Source organism: Saccostrea cucullata, unplaced genomic scaffold (assembly GCF_032062105.1).
Source record: "Saccostrea cucullata isolate Sc308-1 unplaced genomic scaffold, CSIRO_AGI_Scuc_v1 ctg356, whole genome shotgun sequence".
NCBI classification, from domain to species: domain Eukaryota; kingdom Metazoa; phylum Mollusca; class Bivalvia; order Ostreida; family Ostreidae; genus Saccostrea; species Saccostrea cuccullata.
This window is the reverse complement of record NW_026918279.1, coordinates 809,851-821,516: the sequence shown is the minus strand read 5'-3', so window position 1 is coordinate 821,516 and position 11,666 is coordinate 809,851. Positions and strand designations below refer to the sequence as shown.

Below are 11,666 nucleotides of genomic sequence, written 5' to 3'. Positions count from 1 at the left end.
ATTCACATGAAGACCCAAAATTCTTCTTTCTATGATCGAGGGAAATTAAGTACTTAATATGCTTAATTAGCCCTTCCATTTAGTAAAGTTTTTTTTTTCTTATACAAAAAAAAAAAAAAAAAAAAAAATGAGTGAACAGCGTGAAGGCTATATCTATATCCTGTACAGCTTACACACACTCTCCCTCCTAAACCCGAATAAAATCATATTTTAAGACCATTCTTAGGAAATTTTCAGGGAGACAAAACAATTCAGGGGCGTAGCCAGAGTACTTTTGATGTGGACGCCCGAGTAGGCAGGGGGTTTGGGGCCGAATTTTTTAGGCCCCAAACATAAAAGGTGGGGGGGGGGGGGGCGAAGCCCCCGAAAACTGATTTCGATGTGCATATTTGACCCACCTGATCGCATTTTCCTTACACCTTATAAGTTTGCAACGCAGCCCTATTTAAGGTCTGTTCTGTTTTTTTTTTACCCAAAATGCAGACAAACACTCAAAAATGAGGAAAAGTTTTTCCAAGATAATGTTGTATGATGAAACCACTAAAACAATTTTGGAGACTAATATATGTATAGTGAATTAAGAATGTAACGCACGTAGTAGAAAACTCGGCAATATTCAATAGTAAATCAAATATTGGGAAAATCTAATGATTTCAGAGAGGTGTTTGCTATCTTTTCTTTCCTTAATTTAAACTGATTCTGTTAATTTTCATTTATTTTTTATCGATATTCTAAATTGTTTCAAACTATTTTTTTATATCACTTATTTATTTATTTATTTGCAAAATACAGAGCATACAAGCATATAGGAGAACTCTTGTGCATTTTTCCCTAAAATGATGTGGACGTTTGTGCGTACAAACGTATGCCTGGCTACGCGCCTGACAATAATCATTTTTGAAATTTATTTTGAGTATTTTATTCAGTAACTCACAAAGACCAACCGGAGAAAGATGCCAGTCATTGAATATTTCTCCCACATAATGATGATCATTTGGATTTGTCCGTAAAAATACATCATCACCTTGATTAACATGGACAACAGCTAAGTTCCCTGCCTGTCCATTTTTATTTGATGTAGAATCCTGAAAAAGGACTCCTATAACATCTTTATTGACAACGAGTTGCACGCTGAGGCTCTTCCCATTAAACACCCGAAAATTCCAGTAGAATGCGTATAATCCTGATTTGGGGGCAATGAATACTCCAGTATTTCGATGAAAACCATTACCGGAATTTGTTTTTACAACATCGAAAACCAGAACATGATTGGGTCCCATCTCGTTGTGATGTGATGACATATATGCATAAAAAGCCACGGCATCCCAACTGGGAGTTGTTGTTGTTGTTAATGGTATCAAAAGTCGTTCTAAAAGAAAATTTAATATTTGTTCCCTTATACGGAATTAATAGACATTACGCTGGATGGTTTGATAAAATTAGTATAATACAAGTCAAACTCAATGTATATGCAAGAAAAACTGACGAGAATGCATTGTTTCTTTAATTAACTCTGGAAGACAGGTTTTCGTAATACTAATTAATAAACTTGCAAATGTACATGTACGTGTTCATTAATTATTTAAAAACTCTGTATTAAACTTTCCTAACCTCTACGGGTAATGAAATTGCCATATGACTTCGTCGTTTTTCGTTTCAAAGAATTATTACGGCGCGTTTTGGTATGTACTTTGAAACTGGAGTTCAAGTGAGTGCCATTTTCCATTTTACTTCCATGCATTTGACGAAATTCTTTGTTTTCTGGATTCCATAACGCAGTTTTCTGTTTCACGATCACTCTTCTGTAACCAAGGGTCTTTTTCTAAAGGTATGTAATTATGTTGGATTGTCTCTCTGTTTTTCTTTGAAGCATGGACACGGTTTCCTGTAGCATAGACAATTCGCCGGACTGTTTTAGTGTTGTCTCTTCCAGCTTCTCGACTCGGTTTTTCAACTTGATGAATTCTTCTTCAATATTTTCACCTGTCAATTTTCCTTCACATAGTTTATTTAAAGTCAGAAACGCCAGTGTGCAAGCAAGGAACAACTTTGTTACATCCATGATCTAGATAACAAAAATGATTATGTAATTCTGCACCGTTTTTATTTTAGAATAAGGTCATGCTATAACATAATTTATGTACAGTGTCACGAGATAAGATTACTACTTTAAGAGTAACACTGAATATATATATATTGATCAAATTGTCAAAAATAATACATGTATTAACAAGAAATAAGAAAATTTATATGCATTAATATCATCTGTTACTAGTATATATTTAATTTTAAATCAACAGTTTTGTGATGTCACATGTTGAAACAAAGACTTGAAAGGGACTTGGACACAGTTTCCACTGATTTTTTTTTTTAAAAACCAATTTTAATGTTTACAATTCCTAAATATGGCAATTTTAATGATCAGCAAAAATTTGAACATCATTTGTTGATTTACAAAATAGTCACAGAACTTAAAATTTCTTCATAATGTACGTAAATTTATACGGCTCGTGCCTTGTTTTTGTTTACACATAAAAATATATTTAAATAACAAAACAAGATTCAGCAAATCGCTAGAAAGTGCCTAATCGTATTCAGAATTAACTTCTTATTTGAAAAAAAAACTGCTTTGAACGAATATATATTATATAAATATAGCCCTTTGATGAGGTCGATCCATAGATATATCGACTTCACAGAAAAGCATATCGACCGAGCACGAAATGCGAGGTCGATATGCTTTTCTGTGAAGTCGATATATCTATGGATTGACCGAATTAAAGGGCTACATTTGTTATATTATTTTTTATAGAGGTTGATAAAAAACAATTTGAAAAAATGGGAACAAACCACAAGTTTTCTCTCTTAAACACTTAGAGCCTAGAAATCAAAATAAATTAAGTTGTTTAGTATAACTGTGTTAAACTTTCAATGACATTTTTAGATTTTTACATATACAAATGTAAATTTAGAGGATTTACTAATTGAAAATACTACAATTGTACATCTTTTTGATTATGTTTTGTATCGATTTTGACAAAGATATTCAGTATGTTCTAATATTAAGTAGATCCTAATTCAGGCCATTGTTACGTCTTGTGAGTTACAGAACATTTCAAATTTAAATACAAGTTGCAGAAACATCAAGACATATACTGTATTAGCTATAATTGTGAAATCTTTCCCATTAATATTTTGTTTTACAGAAAATTCCCTCTATTTTAAGAAACATCAAGTCGATATGCATTTCAGATTCTATAATTAGTAACTCAAGTCTATATGCTATTATATACTAAATCATGTGACCAAGTTTAAGCCAATCAGAGAGCTTGGAATATATGATTAAAATAATATATAAGTATATTTAATCTATGTAACAAAACATGGCACAAGCTCTGTTTATATAACAAAGGTTTAGAGATCAAAATATGTCTTGTATCTCTACAACTGAAATTCAAACTTTTGATGATCACTAGAAATACCTTGGTTAAATATTTGAAAACAGAAAAAAAATAAAAATATACATATATATATTTGAAATTTTAGCCGAAACTGTGTCCATGTCCCTTTAAGGTCGTACGCAACGTAGTTTGAACTTTATTGGGTTCTTCTCTGGAGTTGAAGAGTTCCACTATATGAAGGACCTGTGTGCAATAATTTAAAATGTCTATATGTGGGTTTGTACACCTCTTCTTAAACAAATTCTGATGGAAAAAATATGTGGAATTTATGTTTTGTAATTTTTGTACATTTTTCATTGAATAATGCAATAATTTTCATAATTTGATAACTTTTCGAAATCCCTGGTAACACATGCCGATATTTTGCCTAAGAACATGTGATGGTATTATAAATTTAAATTTAGAATATCTTGAAAAATTATCAGTTGGTAAGGTACCTTGCGTATGTCCTTAAAGGTAAATAATTATGTCATATGTACGCAGTACCATGTCTGACATTTAGAAAATCCTGTTTTAACATTTCAAGCATACACATGTAAGTGATTTCGTACATTCTGGCATTTTCCGAACTTGTTCTCTACAACTGTAACAAGTTTAATGAGAATTACGTTAAATGTCATTGTCAATTTTCGAACTTTTAGTAATTACAATTAAAAATAGGATAAAAATGTTTTTATTGTTTCTCCTTTAAAGTTGAAGGGATATGATGATAACAGCAATCAAAGCCCAACAAGGATATGTTAGACTGGCATCACCTCTAGGTGACTTTTTCTTTGACCCAGGTCCAGCTCTTTCCGGTTCACCAGGGCCCATGATAATCCTCTCCGTACACTTGAATTCTGGGATATCTTGTGGAGGAAGTTGACACGTGCTTCCCGCATTGCTAATTTCCGGACAGTTTTCGACTCTGTTGTTATCAAGAACGTCTTTCATTGTTGCTCCTTCCAGTTTCTCTGGAGCTTTACAGGTTCCGATCTTCAGCATCAGTGCAAATAACGGATCTGGACTTATTGTCTTCATCCATTCTGTATCACAGTTGCAAAGAAATTTAATATCTGAAACTTGAGGAGGCTTTTTCACGAGGGCAAGGAAAGCGTTACATTCCAGTTTTTCGAAAAGGACTCGGTTCAATATCAGCATGTCAAATATACTATCTTTGACCGCAGAATTCATCATATACTTAATTGTGCCATCTTCATACTTTATGTCGTTCTCTGAACTAACATTGTAAAATGCGAATGATTCAAATTTGTGCACCGTGGTACTTGTGAATGTTAGCTTAAAGTCGGTTTTTATATTCCAGAAAGCATATGCCCTTATCGTAGTAATCGTCGATTTTGCGAATGAAATAGAAGTCACTCCTAAATCTCTGAAAGCGCCCTCTTTAATTTCGCCAATGACAGTTAGATCAAAGGTGATTCGTAAATTTTTATGCTTTCTTGGAAATGCGCATGTGCTAATTTGTCCAAAATTACAGCGACTGAAATGTATACTGGTCAGGTTAGGTAGATGTGCAAAGGCATTTGGTGGGAGTTCAACCGCAGTGATTTCATCAAACGTTATTTTCTCTGTATTTGTAGGAAAAGACTCGGGGAAGTTGACTGAGGCTGGACATTTGACGTTATTAGCTCTACAGATGCAGTCTTTGTGGCAGCCCTGAGACAAGACCGCCCCAAATAATGACATAAGTACCACAATTAAGCTGTATGTGAAAACCATTTTCTTCTCTATCTGAAATGAAAAAAGAAATGATAATGCATTAATCAATTACTAAAATGAATAATTTTAGAATGTAAGTATTTACTCTTGAATTATTTATACTTTGAATTTTAATCTAATATTTAAAGTCCGTGTTGTTATAAAAACAAGTTAATGATCCCTATATAATTGCTTAATAAGTCTTGCGGAACGTGCATATTTTTTCCTTACACAGTAATCTATGTCAAAATAAGAAATACCGCCGTTATCTAATTAACATATTTTTTCCATCCTTAAAATTGTAAAAAGGAAGAACAATACAATTAAGAAATCGGTACTTATTTGTATTATGATTTTGCTAAAATAAAATATCTCCCATGAATGAAAGAAATATATTTTTTTACAATGATTAGTAAGGTCTTCGTCATGTATTTTCTTGCATTTGTTTATTGAAACAAAGCATATTACGAATTTAGCCTAAGGGCATGTGTGTCTATAAAAAATTACTAGTTCGCTTAAGAGCAATTCATTTCACATTTTGTACAAATAATTTTTTATTGATTATGATAAAAAGAGTTATAAAATTATTTATTATTAGCAGCAATACCTTTATTGTCCTTTAATGTAAATAATCCTGCAAGCTTGTCCTTAAAGTTTTGTTTTTTCCGTTCACGTGGGCTGTCAAGATTGTCTCTATTTTTTATGATTACCTATAGTTGTAATGAGTAGGGAAGCCCGTTTGTGAAATGAACTCTGTGTATAATACCAAAGGAATTTCTAATCGTTTGGGAAATAATCTATAATCTATATAATCCAAATGAATTTGAAAATAAAATTGCATTGAAAATTACACAAATGTACTGTCGTGGAGCCTAATTATATAGCAAGCAACATTCTCTCAAAGGACTATAGAAAAAGTCATATGTCAGGCAAAATTCTCTCAAAGGAATAGATAATAAAAGAAAAAAACCCAACATTCTCGAATAGGAATTAGAAAAAGGTCAATTGGCGAGCAACATTCTCTCATTGGACCAGAAAGTCAAATAGCAGTCAACATTCTCTCATAGAACTAGAAAAATTCAAATAACAAACAACATTCTCTCATAGGACTAGATAAAGTCAAATAGCAAAAACAACATTCTCTCTCACAGAACTAGCCCAGAGAGCAGGACGTTATTCGACCTTTGTTGGGCCAACAATGCTCCTTTAGTTGGACCACCGTATACATTCAACATTAGGCCATCGGTAATTTGCTCATCGGCCCTTAATCAAACAAACTTGTTGGCTTATTGTTGGGCCAATGCAACATACAATATTGGGCCACTGTAAGGCCAATGTAGGGAAAACGTCAGTTGTGTACAGTTGGGCAATTAATGTCGGGCCAACGGTAATTTGCTCATTGGCCCCTAATCAGACCAACTTGTTGGCTTATTGTTGGACCAATGGAACGGATATTATTGAGCCATTGTTAGGCCACTAATTTTTTCATATTAGGAAAACATTTTTTTTTTTTGCGCCAACGTTGGACTGTATCTCATTAGGTCTCCATCAGGACAACTCAATTGCTCTTCACTGGTTGGCCAGTTGTATATCTCATAGGATTACCATCAACAGGTAATGCATTGTAAGTATAGATCTACATTAATGAAAAAGAAAAACCTGAGGAAAAACCAAAACAATAAAATTAAATAGTAACATATTTTATTGCTCCGTTCATGAAGAAAACATTTATAAAGAACAAAAAGTTGATACTTGTAGCATGTACGGTTATATGCATATCCACCCCTCTCTTATGTGAATGCACAAGTTCAGTAAATTGCAGGTACGCTTATCAATAAGCACATCTTAAAAAATCAAAGTCCTCTTGTACTCAAATAATACTAAAATGAATCCTGCCATATGGATTACTTAAACAAAATAATGTTTCTCTCATCTGCAACATGTTCATTGCCGACAAATAGACACACAAAAAGGTAGAACTATAAGTATGCCTCAGTATATAATAGAAAAAAGTAAGGCACTGCCACTTTCCATCTGATCCCTCTCCGGAGTCTCCTCCCTTCTTTTCTTCTCTGCCCGTTTCTTCCTCCCCCATCCCTTGGAATACCTTAGTCATTCTTTGATAGTATTCTCAATGTCTTTGTTTTGGTGCAAAAATGGCGCAGATATTAAAAGTAACCCAGATGCTATCTACCCACGATGCTCAGCCAGATATATGGTATTGGGCCAACTTAGCGCCGATCCAAATCCCCCAACAAATATTCTCTCTCATTATGTACAACACTTTTATGATATAACGCCAACAGTTAGCCCAACATTGGCCCCATAATACATCACCAACTATCAGTATTCCATGTTGGACCACCGTTGGCCCAATAATGTTAACCCAACAGCGATAATACATCCAAAATGTAAGACTGGGCCAACGATGTGCTGCTATCTGGCAAACAACATTCTCTCAAAGGACTGGAAAGCCAAGTAGCAAGCAACAGACAAGAAAAAAGTCAAATAGCAAGCAACATTCTCTCACGGGACTAGAAAAGTCAAATAACAAACAACATTCTCTCATAGGACTAGAAAAAAAGTCAAAAAACAAAATAAAAATTCTCTCATAGGACTAGAAAAAACTCAAATAGCAAACAATATTCTCTCATAGGACTAGAAAAAAATTCCAAAAAAATTCTCTCATAGGACTAAAAAGTCAAATAGCAAACAACATTCTCTCATAGGACTAGAAAAGTCAAATAGCAAGAAACATATTCTCTCACAGGACTAGAAAACAACAAGAAAATAGCAAACAATATTCTCTCATAGGACTAGAAAATTCAAATAGCAAGCAACATATATTCCCTCATAGGGCTATTATAAAAGTCATTTAAATTGAAGCAAAATTAAGATCAGTAGCAACATTTTATATTCATATGATAATTGCAGAAGTAACATACACACATTGAACATTTCTTTCTTTTTACAGTTGAAGTCACACGCAATTTGAATGACCGTAATTTTCTTTAAAAATTCGTATAAATTGTGGTGTTGCTACGTAACAATGACGATTCAAAAATGCATGCAGAACGTCTGCTCTCAAGTGTCATTGAATAAGGAGTTGATCCTAAAATCGCGGTTTCAAATCCCAATGCAGAAACAGAAACTGCCAGAAAGTGGAGGCCAGTCCATCCGATGAGATTGTATAAACCGAGAAACTATGTTGCAGTAGGTGCTGACACGAAAAAAAGTCTTCTTAATATGGTCCTGAGTGATGAGTATTGCTCTAAAATATAAACAGTACTGAACAACAAACTTCAAGAGTACTGCATGCACAACATCATAAAAGCGAAGTGATGTAAAACAGATGCGAAATATTCACAATTCCAAGGAACTTTTAGAAAATTTGAAATCACAAAAACTTACCAAATAAAAAAAAATCTAAACGTAACACTTTTCAATACTTTGTCCCTTCTGCACGTCAAACTTAAGTCCAGGCTCTTTAGCATAATTGACAACAGCTTTTTTCAATCAAATCGGAACTCGTCAATCTACTTAATTTTTTCATATGTAAGTTGCAAAATTATTTTGTTAAGAGACTTAAAGTTGGTTTTAAGAGGATTGCTTGAGTTTCAGTTTGACAGTATCTATATAGCACTCTAAAAAAATTGTCCTTAAGCATTTTTAACTGAAGATGCCTGAGTTTCAGTTTGACAGTATCGATGTAGATTTGGGAGACCAGGTTTTCCACAACCTGTTGTAATTCTCATGGGAATCAATTTTTATTAGACCTACATGTATTATTGCATTCATATGCAGCAGAATCTATTCAAAGTCTCATGCACGAGAAGAATAAAGCACTTGCTGTTTCCTTCACCTCGACTTTTCTGTTGGTTTTTGAGAAGAAGATTTTTTACATATTTTTGTCTTTTCTTGACTCCCCTTGAGAGAGATTCATCAATTAAAAATACTTACTTCTATTCATGTATCAACTCTGTATATCCCATTGAGCTTGTTAAAGATTTCATAAAGGTTTTCCACAATCTGTTGTAATTCTCATGGGAATCAATTTTTATTAGACCTACATGTATTATTGCATTCATATGCAGCAGAATCTAATAGTATTCAAAATCTTATGCACGAGAAGAATAAAGCACTTGTTGTCTCCTTCATATTTTATATCTATATCAAAAAAACCCCATTTATATATTTAGCTTGTTAAAGAAACTATCTGTATCATTTATCGATAATCATATTTGAATTTTAATGCTTTATAATAAACTTTTGATATTGTGAAGATATCACCAATCTCGTTTAAAGTCAACATTTCTCTAATCCTATGTTCGAAAAAACGTAAGTTTTTCAACAAATACACTCAATTGTTAAGTTGAATGTTGACTGATGTTTCTCATGCAAATTGTGAAGCCAGTTTTTTTTTTTTTACACTGAATTGCCTACAGATTTTTTCCATTGGCCTGATCATGACAAGCAACAAACTGTGTGACCGATCGATAGAGAGTGTTTCATGTCCTTGCCACCTGATCCCACCTCGGATGTTTTCAGAGGTACGCATTTGTTCTGCTCCCATTTTGTATTATATCAGTGACTTTTCGAGATGATGAATGCTCATTTACAGTTGTCTTTTGAAAATTATTAAGCGGGTTCGTTAGTTTGGTATGCTATTTTATCACAAAATATACATACTGTAATCAATATATTTGATAGAAAGCAAATACGTTTTGCCACAACACTGTACTCTGTCACAAGAAAAAATAAAGTTATTCTGTCAAATCGTGGCAAAATCACTCGCTGTTCAAATTTTTAAAACAATTTTAACATATGGAACAAAGCAGGAAGCTCTAGACAAAGAAGCATAACTTTTATAAATCGCACAAAATGCACGTAACTTATTTTCACACTCCCCAATCTCTCATTTTATTGAATTTGAGACGCCCACACTTCAAATTTGTATATTATCAAGGTACATGTACGTCCATTTCGTCAGTTTTTTTTCCAGAAAAGTTCGGTAATCAATGAATCTATTCAAAATATTGAATTAAAATAATTTAAATTAAATAATACCGGTAATTATGAAACTATTTCTTGTGGCGATTCATCAAATGTAAGTTTTTTGTTTATATTGAAACATTTTTCCGATATAACATGCTAGAAATATGAAAGATGTGTTTCAATGATGTTTTTAATGGAAAGATCAAACCTTCACTCAACAGAATTTACCATGTACATGTATACCGAAGAAGTAAGTTAAGATTTACAAATTGTTTTGACAAATATCGAGCACAAATGACATCACTTCATGGCCCAAACTTTTTTTCATTATTTAAAAAAATGTTTGAAAACACATATTCACAAGTGCCATGAAGAGAAGTGAATTTTTAAGAAATAGGTAGGATAAAGTATGCATGAACTTCCTCTTAATAGTTCAGAACAGGAAATGGGTGCTGAAAAAGAATGTCTAAATAAATTTACCGACACCACTGAGTCTTCCTGATTGAAATAAAATGAATTTCCTATAAATCAGTCTTTGACCTAGGTAAATATTTGCTAATATATGTAAATTACATAGCATTTATTCTGCAATTTTATAATTTGTTTACATGTACATGTATTTCAATTGTCTTTGAAACTTGATCATGGAGAAGTGATATAATCAGTCATATAAAATAACAAAATGATGCATAGGCTACCTGGAATTAAAGTACATCAAAATAGATCAACATGCTTCATTCAGATGACATGTTTCTATCTTGTCAATGTCTCACGTTGTGGCAAAACTTTGAGGAACGTCGATGTCATCTCTGAAGCAAAATTGTATTTTCATAGCACCTGAACAACCCTGTCTTCATGCAATGACAATCCAGTTTGTGCAAATAAAGAAGAAGCCATGCTTTCAGCTGAATGAACAATATTTGAATAAGATGACTAAAAAATACAAAAAAATTAAAATAATAATTCTATTGTATCTATCTTACGGAGTCTTTTATACGAGTGTACATATATAATTCACATCCCCACTGTGGTCTAGTCAATCTTCACAATTTTTAAAAGAATTTAGATTGACCAACTCATTTTAAAATGTTAATTACGATATATACAATCATTAAAGTGGCAGTAAATGTTCTCTATTTTAATTACAGTAAATAACGCCCACTTACTAAATTAACAACAACAACAACAAAATTGAGAAATATAAATAAATCAATCAAAATAAATTTCAATGTAGTAAAAAAAGTAATTAAAAAAATTCAAAATAAAGTTGTTTAATGAAGTCTCACTGATATTTGGTAATTAGGAATTAGGGATATGTTTTGCATTTAATTAAGACAGAAACAAATGTACTTCAAGTTAATGAATTATGAATTTTTTTGAAAATTAATAACAGCGGAAAGAAATGTACCTAAAATTGCCTGATCAATCAATTGAAAAGGCAGATCCAGGCATTTTATGCAATTAGTACATGATCTATTCATTGAAATTTTGGATTTTTATCAAAGGTATATA

General features: G+C 32.5%; 1 protein-coding gene across 2 annotated transcripts; it reads right to left on the bottom strand.

The window, feature by feature from the left end:
• Window positions 1–1,144: 1,144 nt before the first annotated feature.
• LOC134261886 (uncharacterized) lies at window positions 1,145–5,853 on the bottom strand. Of its 2 annotated transcripts, XR_009990909.1 has the most exons (3): window positions 5,767–5,853; window positions 1,612–5,192; window positions 1,145–1,369 (listed from the first exon to the last, which is right to left on the bottom strand). XR_009990909.1 is itself a non-coding variant. In XM_062744284.1 (2 exons), the coding sequence occupies exon 2, from the start codon at window positions 5,178–5,180 to the stop codon at window positions 4,149–4,151; it is 1,032 nt and encodes a 343-aa protein (XP_062600268.1). In that variant the 5' UTR covers window positions 5,181–5,192; window positions 5,767–5,853; the 3' UTR covers window positions 1,145–4,148. The 2 variants fall into 2 exon arrangements, 1 of the variants encoding a protein (XP_062600268.1); XM_062744284.1 differs by having other exon boundaries at window positions 1,145–5,192.
• Between the last annotated feature and the right edge of the window lie 5,813 nt (window positions 5,854–11,666).